This window comes from Ochotona curzoniae, unplaced genomic scaffold, assembly GCF_017591425.1.
Source record: "Ochotona curzoniae isolate NIBS_2020 unplaced genomic scaffold, NIBS_Ocur_1.0 contig_291, whole genome shotgun sequence".
NCBI lineage: Eukaryota > Metazoa > Chordata > Mammalia > Lagomorpha > Ochotonidae > Ochotona > Ochotona curzoniae.
Genome location: NW_024465649.1, coordinates 3,335,179 through 3,362,224, shown reverse-complemented (window position 1 = coordinate 3,362,224; position 27,046 = coordinate 3,335,179). Strand labels below are relative to the sequence as shown.

The window sequence follows — 27,046 nt, the reverse complement described above, 5'->3', positions numbered from 1 at the left end:
TTGAAAGTTTGATAGAAACAAATTGCAATAAGCAATAGATTCTTTTTTTTTTGCCTTCACAGTGGATTTGTGTATATAGAAGAAGTTCATTTTAAACTGAGCAGTGTAATATTATACATGGTATTTTAATGAATATAATGCTGACTTTTTTCATTTATTTCTGCACCCAGATTCAAAGGACTCCAAAGAGAAGAATAAAATGGAAATCCTGTACATTCTGGTGCCAAGTGTTACCATCCCGCTGGCCATTGCATTACTCTTCTTCTTCATTTGTGTGTGCCGCAATAACCAGAAGTCATCATCACCACCAGTCCAGAGGCAACCAAAGCATGTGAGAGGCCAAAATGTGGAGATGTCGATGCTGAATGCTTATAAACCCAAGGTAAAGTGAGCAGGACAGCACTGCGTGTACTCCCTGGGGTTTAGATTAAAGCACATTATCACCTTCCTAAGCCTACAAATGAAACAATACAGGATCAGAATCTCACAAGTAATAGTTTATTTTCAGTAAATGTAGCCCGACGTTGCCCAAGGCAGCTTGTGCCTACTCCCTGAGTACGTCCTCATCAGTGGCTGGCCGTCCACATTACCCCTTCCTATAGGGTGGCAGGGCCAGCAGCCATCTGTAGACCATTGCAGCCAGTCCACAGAACTCGGAGTGTGAGGAGTGATTCTGAATTCTCAAGGAGATTATATAGTCCAGTGTTTTGGTACATGAGGTTAAGCTGCCATTTGCAGTGCTGGCATCCTATATCTGAGCAGCACTTCTGATCCAGCTTCCTGCTAATGCCCTCAGGAAAGCAGTAGAAGATGGCTTCCAAGTACTTGGGTCCCTACCACCTGTGTAGGAGACTTGGATAGAATTTGCGGTTCCTGGCTTTGGCCCACTTTTGCCCTGTTGTGGCTGTTTGAGGAATGATCCCACAGAACAGAAATCTCTCCTTCTCTCTCTCTCTCTCCCTGTCTCTCACTCTCTGTCACTCTTTCCAATTAATCTTTTTTTTAAAAAAAGAAAAAAAGAAATGCCATCCTCTTCCAACCCAGCTGTGAGATTCGTTCACAAACCTCAATGTGCCTGAGTCATTTTTATTATCCAACAGAGTACAGCTAGTTAAAATGCTCCACTGAATACTTAGAAATGATAAGTCAATCTTGTATTGTTTTCATAATTTAAAAATCCTTTTCATGCCTAACTTAATCAGCTTTCTCTTTGCATTCCTAGAGATGCGCTGTCCTTACAGCAGCCTTTGAATGCTCCTTGTAGGATAACCCACTTCAGTCCTTCCCCTCTGTGCCTAGTCACACACTTCTCTTTGCATTCCCTGCACATCTTTCAACATTGGGTTGCTGGAGGTCCTGGCAAGGAACCTAGGTCATGAACCCTCCCTCACCTTACACAGAGCATCCGTGCTGCATCTTGAAACTGAAATACAACAGGGCTTTCTCTCAGGAAAAGCAACACTTCAGACCCATGCCTCTAGCACAGAAATTTCACTTAAATAACTTAGGGTTGTTGTAAAAGAATCTTGTCTTTTCTTGTTCCAATTCCGAGGGAGCATTTACATATTTACCTTCTCTAAGGAGGCATGACCATCTATTATTCTTTTAATCCTTATAAAAAGGGAGATACACCACTTTCAATAAAATTTTGTGGGATGTTATCACATTCATATTAAGTAATCCTCTGCTCTAATAAATGTAGTAGCCTAAGTGAACTGACATAGAACCTTTATCTTATTTTGTTCATACATCTTGCAAACATTTGTACTACTGTAAATTCGTATTTGCTAGTGAGGATGTGATATACCTAGAGTGTTAAATATTCAACTTCAAGTTGTATCAAGCAAAGCCATTATTGTTCTCTTCCCATAAGAATGCAAATTTGAGTCCTGGCTGCCCTGCCTCTGACTTACTCCCCTTGTAATGTCCTTGGGAAGGCTATGGAAGATGACTCAAGAATGCCATCCCCTCAGACCCATGTTGTGGCCATTTAGGGAATGAACCAGGGGATGAAAGGCTGCTCTGTTTCTCTGTATATGTGACTCTGCCTTTTGAATAAATACTATGCTTTTGTTTTTAATTCCACAAACTCAAAATATGATAGAGCTCACACAGTGACTCTGACGATGTATGGAGGTGGGAGTTTGACTCTTTTGAATCCTACCCTCCAGCTGGCTGATTTCATGCATTATGGATTTCTAGGTAGCATCACACTTGCTCCTTCCTGCCAACTGCCACTAGGTAAAATCTGGCCTTGAAGATGCTTTGGCGTACCACAAGACTTCAAGCCTCTAGTGCAATTAGCCAATATTACATGAGATTCTTCCCCTGTCACTTCTGTTAGGAAATGTTCAGAAGTCTTAGAAATGCCAGAACCGTGGAAACCCAGCTTAGTGTAATGCAAGAGGTCACACACTGTGACAACCATCACCATGGGAAGATGGTTTCCTTATTGCTGTGGCAAGGAACAAAGGAACCATTGATCCCATTTAGGGAAAAGTGTTGCATTTGAGTTGGGCATTTGGTGCACTGGTTTAGACTGTTCTTAAGACATACTGGGGTACCTGGGTTCTAGTCCCAGCTCTGTTTCTGGTTCCAGCTTCCTAGTAAAGTGTACTCTGGGAGGTGGCAGGTAATGGCTCAATACTTAGATCCTTACCACCCACATAGGAAACCCAGATTGAATTCCAGCTTCCTAGTTTTGGCCTGGCTGAGTCCTGCTGTTGTGGGTATTTGGAGAGTGAACCAGCAGATGGAAAAATTTCTATCTCCATTTCTCTCTGCCTTTCGTGTAAAATGAACATTAAAAATATTTTGAAAAGGCAAAAAAAGATGAAGTTTGTAGGTTAGCCTTAATGAACATCTTAATCACATTTTACTGGAGGTTTGTTTACAACACATGATGTCCAACAGACATCTCAAAGAGCTTTGGGCTTAAATGGAGAAATCTAATCTATATTGATCAACACATAATGCTAAGTATATTAGCAGTATACTTCCATTATCTCATCCAGTATTCATGGCCATTATATATGGGCAGAAATATCATCACTATTATACCACCAGGGTAACTGAAACTCAACAATAGATGCAGTAATGTCCCCCAAGCTCAGAGAAAGAGACCTTGGAAGAGATAAAATATGAATATAGGAGTTTCAACTCAAAATTCAACCCTTGCTTGACCTGCAGGTCAAGCGCACATCAGATATGATTCCATTTGGTTAGTTCGTGTTTGACATTGACCATAAGCACTTATGACAAGCCTTTAAGTGAAAGTCACAGCCCTGAATGGCATAGCCCTAGCCCTGTGAGGTACATGTTGAGCTTGGCTCAAGCAATAAGAGTTCTCCATCCTCCTTGGTCAAAGGAACAAAAATAAAATACACTGGCTTGACGTTTCCCAGAGGCTTAATGAAGTAAGCATTGTTTACTTGTTTCTGCATTATTTCTGAAATGCACCTTGCAAAGTTTCCCAGGGTCAAAATTTCTCCAACCTAGAAGGCTTAGACTATAGCCTTAGACAGCTCATAGCTACTTCCGGGCCAGGCAAAGTTAGCAATGGTTGCAGATATTTGATTGTGTTGGGCAGGCAGGAAAAAGAAACAACAAAAACACATACTTACTTTTTTTTCTTGCTTTCCTAAGAGATTTGGCTCAGATCAAATTCGAGTTATTCAGTTGTTTGTTTTGGTTCTTACAGAGTGCCTTTCCTGGAAGGAGCACAAAGGACTCTGTGGACCTTAGAGAAAATTCCTGAGTGTAAACAGTCAATCTCTCAGATGCCTTTGGAAGGTCTTTGACACATAAATATTACATGCACCTATAAAATCCTAAAAAGAAGGGCACACAGAGGAAAGGCAAGTCCTGAGAACAAATGTGTACCCAGGTATGCCCAGGGTATTTGGAGACGCAGATGAACACAGCCTGGAGGCTGGAGGCTGGTCCGCCCTCGCCTTAGTCTTATTTATCCCAGGCCAGTTCAAAGGAAGGGATCCAGGCTTCTTATTTAGCCAAATGAATGTGCCCTTTGGGTTTCGACTATCTGTTTCCATCTCTCTTCACTGGCTGAGCTGCTGAAATCCCCCTGAGTGTTTGGATTAAGAAGAAGCTCCTCTGGGAGATTAGAAACCGATACCCTTCCTGGAGGACAATAGGTAGCCGCTGACGGACTGGCGGACAAGGCCTGACTCAGGTCCCCAGAGAGGCAGGATGCTGCAGTGGCTTTTGATGAGGGCTCAGTTTCCTCCCAGCGTGTGGGGAAGAAAGCAGGGGGCAGAGAAGGGAGAGAGGGTAGGGAGTATCTTAACACTGAGCGATGCACAGTCCCAGGCAGGACCTGGAGGTGTCAGAGGAGCCTCTGACAGCTCTGTGACCCCCTAAGAGGCCATTCTAGCCTTTTCCCTTCCCTTTTTCTCAACTGTTCAAGCAAGCTGTGTCTGCATCAAGGCCTGTTTGTTTATTTCCGCTTTATTTCATTCAGCCCAATATTTTGAGCCATTTAATCCTCTGATGAGTAATCCACTGGTGCCTGAATGAGGCAGGAGTTCCCTCTCCTGCGTTTCTCAGTTCACAGTTGAAATGGTTTGGTGTTTTGTCAAAGCACTGCAGAAAATGCCCCTTCTCAGAGGAGCCTAAATACTCTCAAGGCCCCTCTGTCTGGTTTTTGTTTAGCTTTTCCGTTGCTTCTCGTTCCCCTTCCTCCAGCTCTTCAAATCATCATGACTGAGAAGCAGAGCAGTAGTTAGACATGCCTGGGGGGAGGAGAGAAGCTGTGGAATATGTACTTCTGGAAAGAAGAGGGGCAGTTCCCACTGCAAGTCAGGCACACTCAGCAGGAGGCTCCTGGCTCCCTCCGTAGCCAGGAGTTAAGCTTGCAGAGAAGTTAAAGGGCAGGTGGAAACTTTCCTGAAGACAATTTCACATTCACTGTAGCAACCTTTTGATAAAGCCAGGGGTCTGAATTTAGTCTGACAAAGCAAGCTGCCACTTGGGACACCTGGATCCCAGCTCTGAGTGCTCAGGTTCAAGTACTGGTGCCACTCTCCATGCCCCAAGTGGCCACAATGGCCAGAGCTGAGCTGGTCTGAAGCCAGGATCCAGGAGCTTTTTCCTGGTCTCCCATGTGAGTACAGGGTCCCAAGGCTTTGGGTCATCCTCCATTCCTTTCCCAGGCCACAAGCCGGGAGTTGGATGGGAAGTGGAGCAGCCAAGATATAAACCAGCATCCAGTAGGAACCCAGCACATGCAAGGTAAGGACTTCAGCCACTAGGCTACTGCATTGGGCCCTAAAAAATGCTTTAAAATGTTTGAAGCTGATTTTTGAATATGTTACTGATCTAAAGTAAAGTTAAATAATTAAGAGTATAAAGTTACCTTTCTCCTTTAACTTTCCAATAAAAATAAGTAAATCTTTAAGAAAAAAAAAAAGGCTGTCATGGAGAGTAGAACCAAGACTTGAATCTGGACACTCAGATACAGATTACAAATGTCCCAAGTGGTAACTTAACGGTCAGACTAAAGTCAGACTCCTGCTGTTATCAAAACCTTGCTGCAGTGAATGCTATATTGCCTTCAGGAAAGTCTCCACTGATCCCTTAAAGCCGTTGTCTTCCGAGGCTCTGTGCTCAGCACGTGATCGACACAGGCTTCTTGGGAATCACCCAAGTGACCTTTTCCGGATCTTCATCCTCTTTCATCTCTCTGGAGTATTTGACTCTTCAAACACGTTCCCCCTTGGCTTTCCTGCTGTGGACTTCTCACCAGTGTCCTCATCAGTTCTAATTCCCTGACTGGGAACAAGTTCTAGCGTTTGTCCCCTTTTCCCGTTCTATCTCTCTTACACTGATGTTGTTCTCTGATGTCTCTAGCTCCCCCTTGATCCTCCAATTTGGAAGGACCAGTCTCTAGGTAAAAAAAATTCTTCCTCCTGTCACCCAAGAGCCCGTCCAATCTGCGAGCAGCTTACCTTCCCAGTCATGTATTGCTCTTAGCAGAATTCTGGGAGATAGTTTTGATCCACTTCAAAAGCTGGTCTTAGAGGCCAAAAGATATCATTACAAATCTTGACTTCATTGCCTACTGACCAGGAGATCTTAAGCAAATAACTTCATAAACTTCTCTGAATCTGTTTCTCACCTATGCAGCATAATGAAATGATACTTTAATAGGGCTATTTCTGACACTTTGAGATCCTGGTGAGTACAGCCTCGTAGCACTCAACAGCCAGAAATTGCTACTATTTCTGTTACAGTGCTGACAACAGATCTTTTCATGAAGCCAAAACGGGGCAGTGTTGGTTGGAAAGGAGGCAATGGGATCCAGCAGTCTGTCGCATTATCTGGGATGAAGAGAGTGGCAAAAGAAACCCAGCAGAGACTGTAGCGATAAGAGAATACAGACTCCCAGATGATGCAGGCAGTGCTTCACAGGACTCCAGTATTTCTCCATTCTGTTGGCATGCATTTCCCTGCTGAACACCCTGATTACGCCTTGGATAAAATCCATGACGCTGGAAGGTTGAGTGATGGCTGAGAGACCGGGGCACAGGCTTAGCTGAAACCCATGTCTATACAAAATGTTACTTGTCGGGGGCAGTGATACTGAGATCTTGTGGCATCACCACAATAGAATCTTTATAGCTCCAAGAGGTACGTAGTATTTTTTTTTAAGACTTACTCTATTTATTTGAATGGCAGAGCGACAGAGAGGAGAGAGATCTTCCATCTGTTGGTTCACCCTTACTACAACAGCTGGGTCTAAGGCAGGCTGAAGCTATGATCCTGGAAATCCATTATGGCCTCCCACATGGGTATTAGGGACTCTAGCACTTGGGCCATATTTGGCTGTAGTCCCAGGTGCATTAGCAAGGAGCTGGATAGTAAGCAAAGCAGCCAGGATGTGAGCCAGTGTTCTGAAATGACTGCCAGCATTTCAAGCAGCATCTTAAACACAAAGCTTGCCCCCAAGTAGATTCTAATTTGAGCCTGATTGTGGGATGGAGGAAGCTGAGCAAATAGGCTTGAAGTGAAGAATATAGCCAAAGTCACACAGATAATGAGTGGGAAGACCAAAACTGGAACACAGGTCTAGCCAGCTCCAGAGACCTAGGGCTACCCTATTTCATTTCCCTGTCTTAATTTTCAGGCTAAAATCTATGAGCCCAAGTTGTGATAACATGGTGGATCAAGATGACATTAAAATTACTGGCATGTGTTCTGTGGAGTTGCAGGCAAAATAGTCCCTCTCTCACTGCTGCAATAAAGCAATTCCACCACACAATCACCCTGATCACCACCAAACATTCAAAGGAAGTATCAGCAAGTTAGGTTATAGAGAAGAGGAATACTTCTGAAGTTAAATCACTTCCAGAGAAGCACAGCTGAGCTCTGAGTAAATGTGGCAAAACACTGGTTGGAACTCTCTCTAGAATCTGATTGAATAAGCCAGAAGGCATTTGATTCAGCTGCAGTCCTTGAAGGCATCCATACCCTCCCGAAAGAAAATGGGTGTGCCCTCTAAAATGTAGCTATTGCCCTTTAGAAGTGGAGTCAGTTGTTGCCCAATTCTAACGCTATTTACCTAAAATGCCAGGAAAAGCCACAAGAAAGGAAAATTGGCTTTAGAGCTGAACAGATTTGTGCCTACAGCCAAGTTTAGTTTCTAAGAAATCTCACTGATTTTCTGGTCCTCTCCAAGGCTCTTGTGCCCGATTCAGGCTAAGGTTGCCATGGATAGGTTCTGTTTGTTTATTAACTCAGACAACAGAGGTAGTGGAGTATACTGTGAAGAAACATCAGTCCCCAGGGAGTTCCTACACTGTAAGGTGTCCACATTTATGCCAGTGGACCTCATGCTTTTTACATGGGGTAACTCTTGGAGAATCTCATGAAAACTCTGATGTCTTTTTCCATAACAGTGCTCCAGCGTTGGTTTCAGATCTCAGGTTCATCATTTGTGAAATGGGGGCTAGGCATAGTTCACAATGCCACGGAGTTATTTTGAGAATGACAAGAGTAATTTGTGCAAAGTACTTAGAGCTTAACGTGTAAACATCCTTATGTCACTCATAATATCCCATAGCAGGGAACCAGTTTGAGTCCTGGCTGCTCTGCTTCTGATCCAGCTCCCTGCTAATGCACCTGGGAAAGCAGTACAGGATGGCCCCAAGTACTTGGAGCTCTACCATCTGTGTGGGAGATCTAGCTGGAGTGCCTGGCTCCTGGCTTCAGTCTAGCCCAGCCCCAACCATTGTAGCAACTTGGGGTATGAATCAGAAGGTGGAAGAATTCTTCCTCCATCCTTTCTCCTTTCTTCATTTCTCTGCCTTTCAAATCAATAAGTAAATCTTATAAAAATTACACTATAGCCAACATTATGATCTCCATCCTCATACAGCTCTGGTTTTTATCTGTCTGTCTACTTCAGGTCGGACCCAGAAATAGAGTGATGGTCCCCATTCAAGTTAAAGCACCCCGCAAAGAAATTTCCCTACAAATGTTAAAGTGTATCACAAAATCCTTCCTTCTGTTTCACGATCAACACATGGGTAAAGTGAGCGAGAAATGACAGGTTAAGCCTTCTCATCAGGGAGACTTTCAAACATAGCATCACCCAAGCACCATGCAGCTTCCTCAAGGTGGAAAGAAACAAAATCACTTGACTCTGCCCTCCTTCTCCATCTAGACTGGCTTGCTGTATGCATATGGGTTGTTAAAATGTTACTTGTGATGTTGTTGCTTTCATATTGAGTGTGAAGAGACTGGAAGGGCCACCCACCCCCAGCTAGGACGCATCACCCAGGTGAAAGGCAACACCGAGCTCAGCTGACCCCTTCATCAGCAGCTTTAGACAGTCCTGGGGTCTGACTCACACCATCACAGCAACCCTCAAGTCTGAAGAACTAAGTCACATAGAAACCATTCTTCCTTCGTGTCCCTTCTGCGAAGAGCTCACGTCAGTCCTAACACATGGCTCCCCAAAAGCCTCTCTCAGGGAAGAAGCACACTTGAATAATGCATCGACTTCAACAGCAACTTTTATCCCACAACCGCCCCCCCATCAAAAATTATGTAATTTTTAAAACTACACTGAGGCAGATGTGTGTTTACTTTGAGAAGTAAAAATGTTAACATTTAAACTGAAAGCCTGTTTCAGCTTTAAGGTACTTAATTGCCTTACGCCATATAATAAACCGAGCCCATCTTGTCATTCAACTAATGGAAGGAGTGATAAAGAGATAGGAGCTCGCGACCCTATTCATTCCAGTTTCTCTTTGTACTTGGTTTACTTTGGCGCCATGCCTCATGTGTATTTTACACTTCTTTACATTTTGTACATCCCCGTATGACAAATACTTGTCAAACAAAAACTAAACAGATTTATAACCCCTTAACTTGAAATGAGCCAAAATTGAACTGCCAAAACTTTATGACTTCATTTTCTTTCATAGTTTTCCACTGCATTGGTTCAAACAGACAAAGCCCACTTGGGGTCAAGCGGAGGTCATTTCACTTTCATTACTAAAATATAATTTACAATATGCCAGACCTAAACAAGTTTAGCCTAAAGGGTTTGTTTAATGTAAACCATCTGTTCCTCAACAATACAGCTAATTTCCTGCCGTCACCGTGCAGTCTACTGGCTGCTGCTTTAAGGGGTTTTATGATTTTTTAACTAGTTCAGGATTAGTGTAAAATTTGAAAATGAGTCTGTAGTTAAGACTCATTTGTACGAAGTAACTTGAGCATTTTAAAAATGCAAATCACTGTGTAAATTGTTCCCCTGAAACCCAGCTCTGAGCTTTTTTTTTTTTTTTTTCCTTGATAGTTCTGTGCTGCTAGCTGCACAGGTGTTCAGAGGAAAGCTTTTTGTGGAATCTGCCATCGTAGATAGTCTCCATGCTTCTTTCCCAGGGAAAGTCACACATTTGGTTTGCAGGGGGGCGGCGGTGTGGTGCTACTCAACTACTCGTTCCTTGCTGGAGAACCCTTGGGACTGCGCTGTGTGAGTGATGCTGAGATAGGACAAGGCACGCTTTGCAGCCAAAATGAATCTGCACACACAGACCCTTTACAGTTGCACGGAGCGAACACACCCTGAAGGCTGAGCTCACAGTCCTGCAAGGTGTCAGGCCCACACTCCAGAGACAGCCAGCGCACAGCCTGCTTGCTGGCCAGCAGGCTTCTATGGTTTCATAGAGTGGTTGAGGCCCAAAGCAGAAGGCCTTGCAAGTTCTTTCGGCTCTGCCAAACGTTCTCAATGCTTTGCGTAAACCTTCTTTTCCACGTGTAAACTGGCAAGTGTGAAGATTCCTCTTCCAAAGGCAAGTACCAGTGAATTGATTTGTCTACTTCAGCGGATGGGAAAGCAGCCGGCCTCAAGGCCCCAGGACCAAGCATGAAGCCACTGCCAAGGTCCTGGCCACCATTGCTGTCCTCTCCCTGAGAGCTTGTCCTGTTTGCCCATCATGTGGATGTGTTCCCACCCACTCTCCCACGTGTGTTCTTGCTGTCCCCACCTTAATCCACATCAGCTTCATCCATATCCACAGAAGTAGGCAATAGGCCACTCACCTTCTCATGGCTCCCAGGGCTCCAAAACAAATTCTCCTGTGTTTTTATGGTCTTTAATTTTTAAAATGCCAGCCAATTAGCCGATAGCAAAGTAAAATTACAGAGGAGACTTAAATACAATTTGTTAAAACAAGGCCAAAATTGTACATATTTGAAAACAGAGAAAATTGAAATGAAAAATTTCAGATAAATAAAAATGGTTTCATAACATATCATATATACATATATTACACATATTTCCATCAACTTTTAAAAGACTCTACGTACATGAATCTCAGTATGTGTGTGTGATCAAATCATTTATATATTTGAGAAGAAGAGAGAGAGAACTCTCATATTCTGGTTCATTCTCCAAATGCCTGCAATGCCATGGTGAGCTGGCTAAAGCTCAGGTCCAGGAACTGAATCTAGGCTTCCAATGTGGGTGGCAGGAGCCCAGTTAGCTGAGCCATCACCACTGCCTCCAAGGGCCTACATGAGCAGGAAGCTGCAATTAGGAGGTATTGATTGGTATAGCACCCATTTGTGTCTCATACTGCAGTACCGGACACAGATGTCCTAACTGCTAGATTAAAGATCTGCTCCAGGATCAATCTTTATAGTAGTGTTTGTTATACAGGATTCACCCCATAAATCTATTGTGTTTAATAATTTAATATTCATTAAGTATGTAGGACAGTGGCTGGCACGTTGTTAGTGCTATGTGAGTGTTAGACATTATTAATAGAAAACAGCAGATCCATGATGCAAACCCTGGTTTGTCTGAATCCAAAACTCACTTGGTTTGAATTACACCACACTGAATTATGTTAGTCTCAAGTGGGGGGGTGGAGGTGTTGAATTTCCAACTCCTCATTAAATCAGCTAATATTCTATAGATTTGTTTCCTAATTCCCATTTTTCCCAAAAGAAGTTTAATTCTCAGTCAGTTTTTGTTCTCTGCCACCAAAGTTCTAGGGATCCTGTTTAGGTCAAAAAAGCAAGCAGTACGTGCTATGGCCATAAGGGGATCACCACATAAGTTGGATAACTTCACGTCCTTAGGAAAAGCTCTGAGGGAAATATCCAGACATAACACCATGCAGGAGGAAGGCCCCCTGGGTTATAGTTACCAGCAAGAGTAAAATCCCTTGAGTGGTGCAAGAGAAAAAAATCAGGCCTCCTTTCTCATCACCCACACCTTGCTCTCCCAGAGGTGCTCCATTGCTGCAGGAAGAATACAGACACCATAAACAGCCAAAGAGTAAATAGTGTGTGGACCTATAATTGCAAAAACAGTTCCTTGATTCATTCAAATGGGAAAAGTGACCTTATACTCTTATATTTAATTAGTTAACTTTATTTCGGATCAGTAACATACTCAAAAATTAGCTTCAAAAATTTTAAAGCATATTTATGGCCTGACACTGTAGCCTGGTGGCTAAACCTTGCATGTGCCAGGTTCCTGTACAGGCTCCAGTTCATGTCCTAGCTGCTCCAATTTCCATCCAGCTCCTTGCATGTGGTCTGAGAAAGGAATGGAAGATGATCCAAAGCATTGAGATCCTGCACTCATTTGGGAAACCCAGAAGCTGCTGGCTTTGGATCAGCTCAGTTCTGGCTGTTGTGACCATTTAAGGAGTGAACCAGCAGATGGAAGATCTTTCTGTCTGTCTCTTCTTCTCTCTAAATCTAACTTTCCAATAAGAATATGCAAATCCTTTAAAAGATGTTAAAGTATTTTTAAAAAGAGGAAAGTGGAAAGTTTCCACCTGTTCCCCCACCTTCTCTATCCTACTTCCCTTTCCTCCAAGAGCCACCACTCTCTGTTAGCCAGGTATACTTTCCTTAGTTCTTCATGCATATGCAAGAATTCTGAATGTGTTTATCCTTTTTCTTCTCCATTTTTTTCATAAAAGCAGCATATAGCTGGTCCCTTGTTTTATACTTTTACCCAAAGCAGAGAGTTTTGGAGACCTTTCTGTGTAAAAAGATTTATCTTTTTTTTTTCTCATCTGTAATCCTCCCCACGTGGCTGCAGGGGATTTGTTCCTGAAAAAAAAAATCCTTCAAAATCAAGATCCAACAATGCCCAATTCCAATATACAAGATGGCACAGTGGTTGCATGTAATACATGTTCATCCTCCTGTGTATTTTAAATCATCTCAACTTATAATGCCAAGCCCAGTGTAAAAGCCAAACTGAGGGCTGGCTTTGTGGCATAGTGCGTTAAACCGCTGACTGGCACCAACATCCTACATGTGTGCCGGTTCAAGTCCCCACTGCTCCACTCCTGACTCAACTCCCTGTTAATGTGGCTTGGAAAAGCAGCAGAAGATGACTCAGGTGTTTAGATCTCTGGAGACCTGGATGAAATTACATGCTCCTGCCTACAGCTTGGCCCAGCCCTAATAGCTGTGGTCATTTGGAGAGTGAACCAACAAACAGATTGATGATTTCTCTCTCTCCTCTCCTCTCCTCTCCTCTCCTCCCCTCCCCTCTCCTCTCCTCCTCTCCCCTCTTCTCTTCCTCTCTCTCCTTTTCAAATAAATAACTTCTGTAACAATGCTCTTCTTGGGACTGGCGTGGTGGTATAGTGACCTAATCCTCCCCCTGCAGCACTCGCTTCTCATATAGGTGCTAGTTTGTGTCCTGATTCCTCCACTTCTGACCCAGCTCCTTGCCTACAACCTGGAAAAGCAGCTGAGGATATTTCAAATCCTTGGGTCCCTGCACTCACTTAGGAGACCTGAAGGAAGCTCCTGGCTTCTGGCTTCAGATCGGCTCATCTCTGGCCTTTGCAGCCATTTGGGAAGTAAACCATTACTCTCTCTCTCTCTCTCTCTTTTTCTCTCGTCTCTCTCTCTGTCTCTCTGTCTCTCTTCCCCCTCTCTTTCTCCTCTCTGTAAATCTGCCTTTCCCATACAATGAAATGAATACGTCTTTAAAAATGCTGCACTGAGTTATAGAATGATGATAACAAAAATATTCAGTCATATGCAGGTTTTCCCTCAGATATTTTCAATCTACATTTGATTGAATGCTGAGCCTGTGAATGCACAAGTCTATTTCCTAACCCCACCAAAACTTTTAGTTACTTAGTATTATATAGTGGAGTATGTTGTTGAGCTGTAATCTTTTGTTAATCCAAACAATGCTTGATGAATAGGACTAGATCGGTGAGCCTTAATTTCTACACTACTATTGTTTTATGCACAAGCTTTTCCAAACATAAACTCTGCAAAATCTGCTTTGATGAACAAATGAGCCCAATGTATAATGAGAAATAGTATTTGCATAGAAGAATTAATGTTCCCAAATCCCCTACTCCGTTTTATCCCTTTAAGTGGACATTTTGCAGCAAGTTTATTTACATTTATAATTAGGTTAGTTGGCATTTTGCCCTGGAAAATATAAGCCTAGAACAGAGCTAATCATCATGAATTTTAAATTAGTAGTGTTTGGATAAGAGAAATTTTTGAGCTAATTTTCTAAACTGTTGTTTTAGTCTGTACAGAGAGCTTTGAATTTCATGTGTATTTGCAATGTCAGTTTCAATTTGGATACTCAGAATAGTATTCTTCTAAAAAAACACCAGTGTTGAAATTACAGGAATTACTTTAAAATAAAATAATTTTTTTAAAAATTCTGATTGAAGGAGCCAGAATTGTGTTGCAATGAGCAAAGCCACTGTCTGCAATTGCCAGCGTGTCGTATAGGTGCCGCTTCGGGACCCTGCCATTGCTCCACTTTCTTTTTTTTTTTTTTCTTTTCTTTTTTAAAAAAAGACTTATTTATTTTTCATTGGAAAGGTAGATTTACAGAGAAGGAGAGGCAGAGAGAAACATCTTCTGTCCACCAGTACACTCCCCAAGTGACTGCAGTGCCCAGAGCTAAGCCGATGTGAAGCCAGAAGCCAGGAACTTCTACAGGTCTCCTATGAGGGGTACAGAGTCCCAAGGCTTTGGGCTGTCCTCCACTCCTTTCCCAGGCCACAAGCAGAGAGCTGGATGGGAAGTAAAGTAGCCAGAATACAAACTGGTACCCACATGGGATCCTGGTGCGTGCAAGGTGAGGACTTAAGCCACTAGGCTACTGCGCCAGGAACCACTGCTTCATTTTCAATCCATCTCCATGCTAATGTGCCAGGGGAAGCAACAGAAGGTGGCTTGGGCCCTTGCCTCTCACTTGGGACACCTGGCTGGAGTTCCAGAATCCTGGCTTCAGCTCTGGCTTAACCTCAGCCATTGTGAATATCTTGGAAGTAGCAATGCGTGGAAGATTTCTCTATCTCTTTCTCAAACTCTGAATTTCAAATTACTATAAAAGCCTTAAAAAATAGAAACAAAAATATCAGAATTTTAGACGCAAATTCCCCCATCAAATTAGCCTTAATCAGGCTAGATTTAAGATGATGTTTAAAAATAGTGAAAGCACATAACGTTGTAGACATTTATTGCCAATATCAGATTGCCACAACGTATGCTGACTTTCATCATGAGCTAGATGTCCTGTCTGCTCTAAGGTCAGTCAGACAACCCGCTTAGAAAGCCCTAGGGATGTAAATGGGATGAGGTGCACTGCCCCCTTTCAAGAAACTGAACTTTGGTGAAGATGCATGAAAAGAACAGAAAAATTAAGGTACTGGTGGCTTATTTAAAAGTCTGATAGCATTTACCATGGATCAGGCGTGGTCCCAAGTGCTTTACAAATGTTAACATATTAAAAGCTCACAATAGCCAATGAGGTAAGTGCAATTACTATAAATTACTTCATAGATGAGGGAAATGAGATGCAGGATGACAAACACAGACCTCAGGGTCACACCACTAAGTGGACAAGGCAGGATTGCTACTGGCTGTGGGAGACCATGTGCCTAACCAGCTGCCACACTGCCCCTTGTGGCAGCATTGTGACTGCAGCGCAAAGGATTCCAGTGGAGACTGACCGAGTTTTATCAGGCCACTCAGAGCACCTCAGAGTCAACTGTCTGTTTTGATATTTCTGATTTTTAGTACAATAAAATATGCTAAGAACGGGAGCTCATTGGAAGAGCGAACACTGAAAAATGTTTTGGAGTGGACATTGAGGAGACCTATGCCCACGCAGTGCGATGGGCACAGAGGAGAGTGAACGGGACAGAGCCAAGGCAGAGGCTGGGATCACATCTCACGGTGTTGCAGGGTGCAAGCGGGATCACACCAGACATGTCTAAGGCTTATGAAGGAGTCTATTAACCAAGCTTGGTGACAATAGAGCACAATAGCAAAACACAAGTCCATACAGCAATCCAATCAATCATAATCCAACCAATCATAATCCCAAAAGGAACAAATGGTCATTATCCTTAAGTCCATCCATTAAGGTGAAGATCTATGTCCCAGCTTCCCCAACAATATAAGTTATCCTAAGAGACATGCAACGAATAACCTGGACACACTCACAAAGCTGCAGACATTCACCTTTCCCTAGCTTCTCTGCCCACATTCCACTACTGCTAGGCCACACCCCTCCTGGAACTCCCGACAGCACACAAAACAGAAACAACATTATTATAACCATTGCTCCATCTAAGCAGTACACAGGCTCCATAGCTCAGGGGATCACCTGTCCTGGGTCAGCCAAGAGTCGAGGTGCTAGCGTAATGGAAGCACCTGGCCAGAAAGAGAGAGAGGGGCAGGGAGAGCCCCTGCTTCCTGGGCCTTTTAAAGGGGCTTGTGAAGGGGGTGGTTATACGACAATACAATACCATTCCCTCTCAGTTGATAGGTGAGTCACAGGTGGGCAGGAGCGAATACCTAAGTGTTGTGAGTTAAGGAGTTAATTGGCGCTCACTGGGATGGGCAGGACAGGAACTGGGTTTGTAGCTGAAAATGCTTAGACTAATTGAACTTGTCTGTATCCAATATCCTGGCTAAATTAGGACATGGGGGAAGTGGTTGAGGATTGAATTATCATGCCATTGCTGTTAGGATCCACCTTCAGGACAGAGGATAGGGGACCCAACCAAGTTTCATTTGCTCACTATCACTGGCTGCACCCCATAACAAAGGATTTCAGGCTGTGTCTTATATGGTCATGCTGCTTGCACCCTCCCATCCACAGACATGGCCTGCGTTCTCATCAAATACACTCAGTGATTCAGTAGGCCCAAGGTGGCACAAAAGCTTGCATTTGCAGTAAAGCTTCAGGTGATGCTGATCTCACTGGTCCCTGGACCACACTTAGAGTAGCAAGAAACTAGGAAACAGCAGGAAACCATTTTGAGCCTGGGGGTTGGGGTAAGGGATGGAGTACTGATAGAAAATTGCTTATGTACTTCCTTCAAGTTGTAGCCAAAAATGTTAAACATATTGACCTACAATATTTTATTCTGTCTATTTATACATTTTTTTTCTATATACCACTCCCCTGCTTTCAGAGACCAAGAAATCTTGCCTTAAACAATGATTTAACCCACTCTTGTCCAATCTTTCACACAGAGCAAGGCTAAGGAGCTGCCACTATCTGCTGTACGTTTTATGGAAGAACTGGGTGAATGTGCCTTTGGGAAAATCTACAAGGGCCATCTCTACCTCCCAGGCATGGACCATGCCCAACTGGTGGCTATCAAGACCCTGAAAGACTTTAACAACCCTCAGCAATGGGCAGAATTTCAGCAAGAAGTCTCCCTCATGGCCGAACTGCACCACCCCAATATCGTGTGCCTGCTAGGGGCTGTCACACAGGACCAACCTGTGTGTATGCTTTTTGAGTACATGAACCAGGGAGACCTCCATGAATTCCTCATCATGCGCTCCCCCCACTCTGACGTTGGCTGCAGTAGTGACGAAGATGGGACAGTAAAATCAAGCCTTGATCACGGAGATTTCCTGCACATTGCAATTCAGATTGCAGCTGGCATGGAGTACCTGTCCAGTCATTTCTTTGTCCACAAGGACCTTGCAGCTCGCAACATCTTAATTGGAGAGCAGCTTCACGTCAAGATTTCTGACTTGGGACTTTCCAGAGAGATCTACTCAGCTGATTACTACAGGGTGCAGAGTAAGTCTTTACTCCCCATCCGCTGGATGCCGCCGGAAGCCATCATGTATGGCAAGTTCTCTTCTGATTCAGATATCTGGTCCTTTGGCGTTGTCTTGTGGGAGATTTTCAGTTTTGGCCTCCAGCCATATTATGGATTTAGTAACCAGGAAGTGATCGAGATGGTGAGGAAACGGCAGCTCTTGCCTTGCTCCGAGGACTGCCCGCCCCGGATGTACAGCCTCATGACGGAGTGCTGGAATGAGATTCCTTCCAGGAGACCAAGATTTAAAGAGATTCACGTCCGCCTTCGGTCCTGGGAGGGACTCTCAAGTCACACGAGCTCTACAACTCCCTCGGGGGGCAACGCCACCACGCAGACAACCTCCCTCAGTGCCAGCCCAGTGAGTAATCTCAGTAATCCCAGATACCCAAATTATATGTTCCCAAGCCAGGGTATCACACCACAGGGCCAGATCGCGGGTTTCATTGGCCCACCCATACCTCAGAACCAGCGCTTCATCCCCATCAATGGGTATCCAATACCTCCTGGATATGCAGCGTTTCCGGCTGCCCACTACCAGCCACCAGGACCTCCCAGGGTGATTCAGCACTGCCCGCCCCCCAAGAGCCGGTCTCCAAGCAGCGCCAGTGGATCAACCAGTACAGGTCATGTGACCAGCCTCCCTTCGTCAGGATCCAATCAGGAAGCAAATATCCCTTTGCTACCACACATGTCCATGCCAAATCATCCCGGAGGGATGGGAATCACCGTTTTTGGCAACAAATCTCAGAAACCCTACAAAATAGACTCCAAGCAACCATCTCTGCTAGGAGATTCCAATATTCATGGACACACCGAATCTATGATTTCTGCAGAACTGTAACATGCACAACTTTTGTAAATGTGGTATACAGGACAACTAGGAGGTTGTAGAAGAGATTTTATATTCAAATGTTTTATTAAAGTAAGGCTCTCATTTAGCAGACGTGGCAACAAGTATCTTCTGTGAAGCTAAACTGTGTCATATGAAGCAAGACACCCCCTAGCCAGAAAACTCCACCACCACCATTCACTCCGTCGGAGTACATGACATGGCGTTGGGACTGGAACTTAACAGTTTCAAGTGCTAAAAACTGCAAACTGGTGAAGAGGAAAAAGAATTTTGTGATTAAATCTCAAACCAAAAAGGAAGTCAAATGGTGCTTTGTGTATTTGACTTCAGCGGCCATGACTGGTCTCTCCCTCCTACATGTATATACAGTAGCATTTGTCTACCTGCTGTCTTTTCTTCAGGACAGATGTTCAGGAATTGTGTTATTTCAAGTTAGACTCTATGCTTGGTTGTAATGGAAGTGATGTTGAGAATCAATGAGGAAGCTTTAGGCCAAATGGAAATGAGCCATAAGACAAGTCTAACACCCCCTGCAGCCTTCTACCGAGTGGAGCTTCCTCAGGAAGGTGGAGAGTGTGCCTCTGATCATGAAATCCAGCCCGCATTCTCTTGGGTCACAAGTGTTTACACAAGTCTTTGAAAAAACACAGGGCCTCAGACCCTAAGAAGGCTAGCCTCGGATGTAGAATTGATTGGTGATGGATGATTCACTTCACTGAACTAGGGATAAGACACCAAAGGAGGCACAGTCAGAAAAATGGCTCCTCCTGTTAGATCAGTACTCATGGATGTGGTGGTACAAGGTTTCCCACAGGAACAGCCTCCACAGGAGCTTCCCTGGACCAGTCACGTTAAGAATGAGAGATTTGGCTGCAGACAAGCATGCCCACAACTTACAAGCCCTCTTTTTACAAGTCATCCAACGTGTTGGGGTACTTACCATCAAGAGACACAAGCAAATAGGATTCCCCATGTTAGCTCCAATAGCTAGTAAATTCCAAGTCTTTCTCACCTTTTGTTTTTCTCTCTTGGAAATGTTCACAGATGTGATTCCAGCACCGATAAATATAGCCATTTATTCATAGGGTTAGTTAGCATCCGAAGATAATGAATTCTATGTTGTAAAACATTTACAGTATTTCTTTAAACAATGTACTGAGTTCTTATTTCAAAGTTTATCAACAACTGAATTTCATCTAGTAGCACAGAAGCGACATGATCACTTTGCCTGTGTTCGAAGGAGGCATCAAATGTGCGTCTCCTGGCATTCACCTGCCAACCGTCTTTTGCCAAGTTTAAAATTCTTGTGGATTTCAAGTTCTATTTAGAAAGGAATTTTATACTGGTTGAAATTTTCTCTGGCTGAACAACAACAACAACAACAAAATTCCTTTATTCTAAGAACAGTGTCTCAAAGCCTTGTTTTTATTTTAAAGCTATATAAGTCTTACAAAAAGACTTGCAGGATGTAAAGTAATTGTTGAAAATTATGTTTGATGAGGAGAATGTAAGAGAATTAGAAACATGTTGATGTTTCCGTTGTATAAAAAGTAAAATTAGCATGAGAAATCAAGGGAATATGTTTACCAAACGTGTTGTAGAAAACTGACTCTTCAGACAACAAACATGAACTGATAGGTACTGTGAACTTGAGGCGTTGGCTGCATCCAGACTTACTGGGAGATGAATCCAGACATACTTTTGTGGCCTAAATAAGCTGACTCAGAAGTTACATTTCTTAAGTTTAGGTAGAGGAGAATATTTGTATCCTTTTGTTGCTATGCAACTGTTTAATGATGAAGCTTCAAATCACAATTTTTGTATATCATATGACAATCAATTCTTTTCCAAGAATATTTATTATTTTAAATAAACACAATTTCAGTGAATCTGAGTTTTTCTAGGAGTCCCTTAAAGGGAAATTAGCATTCCATGAGCCAGTAAAACACTTCCTCTGGAAAAAACACTCATACACTTGCGAAATAAATCCAAGTTGGTTTTTTATAAAGGACTATATATCATTTATTTTAAACATTTTATAATAATGGAAATCATTAGGGTGAGCAAAGTAAATTTCAAAACCACTTGTAATAATGTTTTCTAATAGCACTGTGATATTACATAACACAGTCCCTTTTGTATTAAAATAGTATTTTCCCACAAACTGAAAAATCTTTTGCTTTGTTAACAGCGTTTTGTAAGATGACTTTATTTTCAGATTTTTTTTCTTTGCACAAAATTTATGTTTATGGTTTGTATCACAGAAGTGAAAATATATCTCTGCATTTTTATATCTGGCCTGTTTTCCTGTTTCTTTTGTCTTTAACTTGATAGATTTTCTTCAAATATATAATAGCAACGTTCAGATATTTCACTCTACCATACCTTCCCTTGTTTTCACTGCATGCATTTGAGCGCTGTATTACTTAATGTTTGATTTGTTACTATGGGCATTTCAAATAGACAAGCATGGAATTGTAATGACAAAAGGCTATTTTATACTGAGGATATATGCATTTGTACTTCACACACCAGAGATGATATTAAACACTGATTATTTTATGCTGCTGTTTATTAAAATGTTTAATGTAAAATATCATTTCCTGAAATCAGATATCCTAGAGGGGTGTGGTAATTTGAACATCATTTTTCCTAATGATGACATTTCCTAGAAAGAGGAATCACAGTTCCTATCTGCTGCCATTTCACTGGAATGACTTTCTCCAAGTAAGCTTTTGAAATTGGCTTGAATTTTTTTGCCTTCTATAGGTGACAGAGCAAGTCCAGTGATTTTATAACCAAATTCTACCCACCTAGTTATGGAAAACTTTGAATTTTTTATATCATAATAATGTAGTGAATAATCACAGTCCATGGAACCCAAAGTATCGGTTTTTGTTAGAGAATTTCTCTCTTTCTGGTTTTGATGTTTCCACATGAACTTAACCTCAAACACCATGCCTTAGGACTCTAAAGAAGAAAAGGCTGTACACATCTTATCATGTCCAACTTAGATGCCAACTGTATTCACAGAAGAAATGTGGCCATATAACTGTCACAGCTTATCTTGACCTTATTGAGCCAAAAGAAAAAGTTCCCCATCTGGCGATTAACACACACTGTCAAGCAAAATGAGTGTCATTATGAGAGTTCAAAGAACTTGTCCATTTCTGCTATTTGGTACAGAAGAGAACACACTAAAGCCTTCAGGGCCTTATCCATCTGTTTTAGGTACAGCCCTTGTCACCACTTCAGCCATCAAACTCAATAAAGCAATCACCTCACATGGCAACAGCATCCGTGTCAGGTTGGGTTTCTCTCCCCTCTCACTTGAATTCCTCAATCTGCCCTTCACTCCCATTTCCTTCTTGGGTCTCTCTGGTTGGTTACCCCTCCCACCATCCAATCCCCTTCAACTCTTAAATTCTCTTGATTTTCCTTAATTCCATAATCACCAACATCTGCAGGCTCCCAGCGTCACGCTGCTGTGTTGCCTGCTGCAAGGCACTCAATGCTAAATAAAGAGAAGCTCTCTTCTGTAGCCACACACCTCCAAAGTCGCTTCCCCATCCCACCAGGTCACAGTGGGTAGCTCCCTAAGCAAAGTACCAGCAGCACCCACAACTTAAGAGACATGCAAATGGTCAACCCCATTTCTAAATTTTAAGGGGTTTCAAATTTTAAGATCATGAATTCTGGGGTTGGGACCCAGCAATTTTCATCTTAGCATTCCCGCCACATAATTATGATATGCATAAGAACCATAAATGCAGAATGAACCTAATTTAAAAACATGGATGAGGGTGTAGACAAGCCATCATTACATTCTCAGCCATGTTGTATATGTGTGAGTTATTCACAAAGTTTGCTGAAAATAAAATTCAAGTACACCCAGGTGCAAAACTTAAAATTCAAGCATGGTTTTTTCATGTTACACTTTTTAAATGAACTTTTTGAAAGCCTCTTAAAAGATGTTTATTGAGAAATTTTAAGTCCAGCTCAGTGGAAGGTTCTCAGAAAGTACATGGAAATTACATATTGTAAAAACAAAACAAAAAAGCTAAGCATGGGATTTATAAATTTTTGCACCAAAATAGGCTGTTTGGAACAGTCAATAGCCTAGTAATTAAGAGACCCACATCTCGCAAGAGAGAGCTGGGTTCCTGGTGCTGCAGTCTGACTTGCTTCTTTGAGGAGCAAGGAATAGCCTTGTCCCTCCTGTCCTGCCAACACAGGAGAAAAAAAAAAAAGACTGAAACCTGTGTCCCACCCATCTTCCTCCATACCTGACCTTCCCAGCGCCTAATCAGAGGCCCACATGGGCATACATCCCTCCCAACTAAGTAAACAATATTGAAAATAAAATTGAAAACAAATTGCTAAAAGAATAACTGCATTCTAGTCCCTGCTCCAGCCTTTGACTCCAGCTCCCTGCTAACGCAGGCCATGAGACGTAGCTATGGAGCTCAAGTAACTGGGCTCTTTCCATCATGTGGGGACCTGGATTGAATTCCACCTCCCAGATCTGTCCCAACTCAGCCCCAGTTACCACTGTGGATATTTGGGAAGTGAACCAACCACTGGACATACCAATTTCCCTTCATGCTCTGTGTCTCAAAAAACAAAACAAAACAAAACAAGATAAAACAAAACAAAACATGAAATCCTAGCCTTGTATCTGCCAAGAAAGAGTCTACATGGGTGCTGGTTCATATCCCAGCTGCTCCACTTCCCTTCCAGCTCCCTACCTGCGGCCTGGGAAGGCAGTTGAACATGGTCCAAAGCCTTGGGACCCTGCACCCACGTTGGGGATCCAGACTTCTGATCAACTCAGCTCCTAGCCTTGGATCAACTCAACTCCAACCATTGTAGCCACTTGGAGAGTGAACCAGCAGAAAGAAAATCTTTTTCTCTGTGTCTCTGAATATCTGCCTTTCCAATTAAATAATAATAAAAAAATTTAAAACTAAAGGTTTAGCATGTTGAATGTGGCGTTGATGTCTTAAAAAACAATAAGCAGGGAAAATAAGCATGTAAATTGATTCCATTCTTTTTCCTCATATTTTTTGAAGTACTCTCAGCAGCATTAAAAAAAAAAAGATTTATTTATTTATTTGAAAGTCAGAGAGAAAGAGAGAAAGAGAGAAAGAGAATCCTCTATCTACTGGTTCACTCCCCCAAATGCCCACAACTGCCAAAGCAGGACTGGTCCAAAGCCAAGAGCCACGACCTTATTCTAGATCTCCCGGTTGGATGCAGGGGCCCAAGCACTGCTTCCCCAGGTGCATTAGAATGGACTGGATTGGAAATGGAACAGTCAGGACTTAAACTGACACCAATATGGGTCGCCTGTGCTGCACTCAAGCTAGTTTTGTCTGCTATATGACAGTGCCATCCCTCCCTACCCCAGCAACATTAAAGTAACAGCTTGTCACTTTACCCCCCTTTGAGAAAATTAAGCTATACTTAGTCAAAAAGTCAACACTAAAATCTTTTTTGTCTTATCCCTCAGACAACTGCCTATATGTTTTATGGATAGACAGCACCTAGCTTTTGTCAAGACAGATTCCTCATCTGGTTCATCTGAGACCCACATTCTGGGAGACTAGCCAGAACTTTTTGCTTCCCTTGGACAAGCTCAAAAACTCATTGTCCTCTCTGTGTACCTATTTTGACTCTTGGGTTGGTGATAAGTAATACTAAAAGAACTTCCATTCTGTCTTACAACTTAGCACAGTTAAGGTCAAGATAAGCAGGTCTTTCTTGGAAGAGCAAAAAAGACCTAGCTTCTAGCAAGCACGAGGTAGGAAGCTGCGGCAAGGCCCTCCTCCCTGTCCTGGCTTCCGTGACATTGTCACCTGTGACTGGTCCTACTGTTGACCATTGCCAGCTGCAGTCCGTCAGTCCTTGGCTGGCTGGGTGTGCGCCTGAGCTCAGGTTTTGCTTCCCACTGCCTAGAGCAGGCTGAAAGCACTGAAGGAGGACAGCAAGAGGGATCCAAGGGAGGTGCTGGGGGTGAAACTCATACTCCCCTTAATTTATAGAACTTCATTTGCAGCCAATAGCTCAAATGCCAAAAAGGAAGTGCTAGCTTAGAGCAGAAGGAGCAAAGGAGTGCACGTAAGAAAGTTTTTCTGTAGCCAAAATATGACTGCACCTGAAGTTTGTTATCATAAATGCCAAGAGTATTAGGACACCGTTAACTCCAGGGACGGAGAGGCTTATACACCATCAAAGCAGTCAAGGTCAAGGTAATCCTCTGGGAAATTAAAGCTGGGAAGGTTTAAAAATGTAGAGACATACTAGGTGAAGGTCTGCTGACATATTTATGACTGGTTGAATCCAAGCACCTATGAATCGCTTATTCACAAATGAGAGCTATAACATTTGCCAACTGGGCTTGGCAAATGTATCCTTAGCAAATAACTGTGTCAGTAAATATTCTTATGTGAGAATGGTTAAGCTAGAAGAAAGGCTCCTCTTGAACATCAGATAGAACATGACTTAAGAACTGAAACAGGATATCTGCATGTATAGAAATAAAGGTGATGCAGGGAATAATTTCATTGGAACAAAAAATGTCACTCTTCATAGTCCTGTGCTCTTGACTGTAGACTCAAATAATACACACAGAACAACACAACCACCTACATAAACAAGAAGGTTAATGCTCCAGCTCTTCTCAGCCTTTGAAACACTTGCACCTTGCACCGGAAGTAGTCTGGACAAGGCCTCATCATACCAGCAGAAGCTCCTCTTCTGACTTCAGTTCTTGGACATCGCAACAATGACTGCAGTCATGATGTGGCCCACTCCAAGAGAAATTCAAATTACATGGAAGAAATGAAAACTCCACTATAGTATGACCTAGATCACAGCTTACTGAAAGCCAGTCTAAATAAGACGTACACCAGAATTAAGGTAAAATGGCAGTTTAGGACTTCTTTTATTTTCAGGATTTGTTGGAATGGATTCCAGATGATTGATTCCAAATTGAGCAATACTGACTTTTCTTGGTCTGCTTGCTTATAGTAATAACTCCAAAGCCCTAAGGGCTTCCTTAGAAGAGCAAACGTTTATTCCTCACTCACATCTGTCAGCAGAGGTGGATCTATCCTGGAGATCTAACCCCTGGTCAATGAAAGCTGAGCTGTCCTCATGGCACAGGGACAAAAGCAAGAAGCAAAAGTGAAACATAATTGCTCATAAAATTTAAGCTTAGACATGGCCTAGGTCACATCTTCCAGGTCAACACAACTTCCAAAACAAACCCTGACTGTGGGGCGTGGAGGTATCGCTGCTTGTTGAAAGACACTGCAGTTCGCCAGAGTTACGGGCAGAAGTATAAAATTCTCCTGTAGGAAAGCAGATAAACAGTTGGTAATAGCTGAGTCCTCCCATCTCCAGCCAAAGCCCTGGGTAGCTAGAGTCCATATCATAATCCACATCAATCGTGTCCTCTCCCCCTTGAATTTATGACAGACGTCACTCACTGGAGCTCCTTTCGCTGAGCTATGACACTGCTGTATCTCTGGGTCTCCCTTCTTCCTAGGAGGCTGTCTGAACAGAATGGGAGCAGACAGCACCTATATTGTTTACTGTGCCTGAACATGAACTTTGACTACTGTGCCACACTTGTACTACCTTGAGAACATAACCTCGTCTGTATTTCTATACCCATCAAAAGGGATAAATCAACATAGCAATGCCTGCTCCCACCCCATAACGACACAGCTTGATCCATTTTGTTGCCATAACAAGACACCTGAGGCTGGGTTCTTTGTAAAGAAAAGAGCTTTATCGGGCTCACAGTATGGGAGCCTGCAAATCCAAGGTCAGGAGGTGCCATCATTTAGCCTGTGGTAGGGGCTGCCCTCGGCTACATCACACTATAGTGGAGAAACAGAAAGGGAACTGGCCACTTCTCGGCAACAAGTGTGCAGTGTGGCTCTGTTTGGTAACCACTTGGTCTGATAAAATCTCAAGAGGGTAGCACCAATCTCCCAGGCAACGTCCGCATGACCTCATCACCTTACAGTAGGTTCTACCTCCTAAATTCTCCACTACTTCTCAACATTACCACCTTGGGGACCAGTCTGCCAACAACTGAACATTTAGGGAACAAGCCATATGCCAACACAGCACCTGAATCAGTGAACCTAATTTAGAGTTTTAATCCTGTCTTATAGGCTGTAAAATGAACAAAAAGCACTTAACACAGAGTTTTTCAAACAGCAGTCTAGGGACAGGCATCGGGGTGCAAAAGCATACATGGCCACTTGGGATAACCATGTATCATGTTGGAGCACCGGTCCAGCTCCTTGCCAATGTGCGTAAGAAGCAGCAGATGATGGCTCACGTGGCTGAGTTCCTGCCACCCATATAGAAGATCCAGATGGAGTTCCTGGCTCCTGGTTTCAGTCTGGCCCAGACTCAGCTATTGCAGACATGTGAAGAGCGAACTGCAGTTGAACAATGCCTGTCTGTGTAGCTCTCTGCCATTCAAATAAATAATACTTCTTCAAAAGTAGAATTTATGTATACATAATTTTATAATTTTTCTATAATACCAACC

The 27,046-nt window shown here is 42.9% G+C and overlaps 1 protein-coding gene across 1 annotated transcript in view; it reads left to right on the top strand.

Annotated features, from left to right (window-relative positions):
- ROR1 (receptor tyrosine kinase like orphan receptor 1) overlaps nt 1-18,981 on the top strand; it is a 390,042-nt gene extending 371,061 nt beyond the window's left edge. Inside the window, exons 8-9 of the mRNA XM_040978422.1 lie at nt 171-382; nt 17,035-18,981. Coding sequence (XP_040834356.1) covers nt 171-382; nt 17,035-18,462 — 1,640 coding nt within the window. The 3' untranslated portion in view covers nt 18,463-18,981. The remainder of the gene's footprint in view (nt 1-170; nt 383-17,034) is intronic.
- Nucleotides 18,982-27,046: the final 8,065 nt, after the last annotated feature.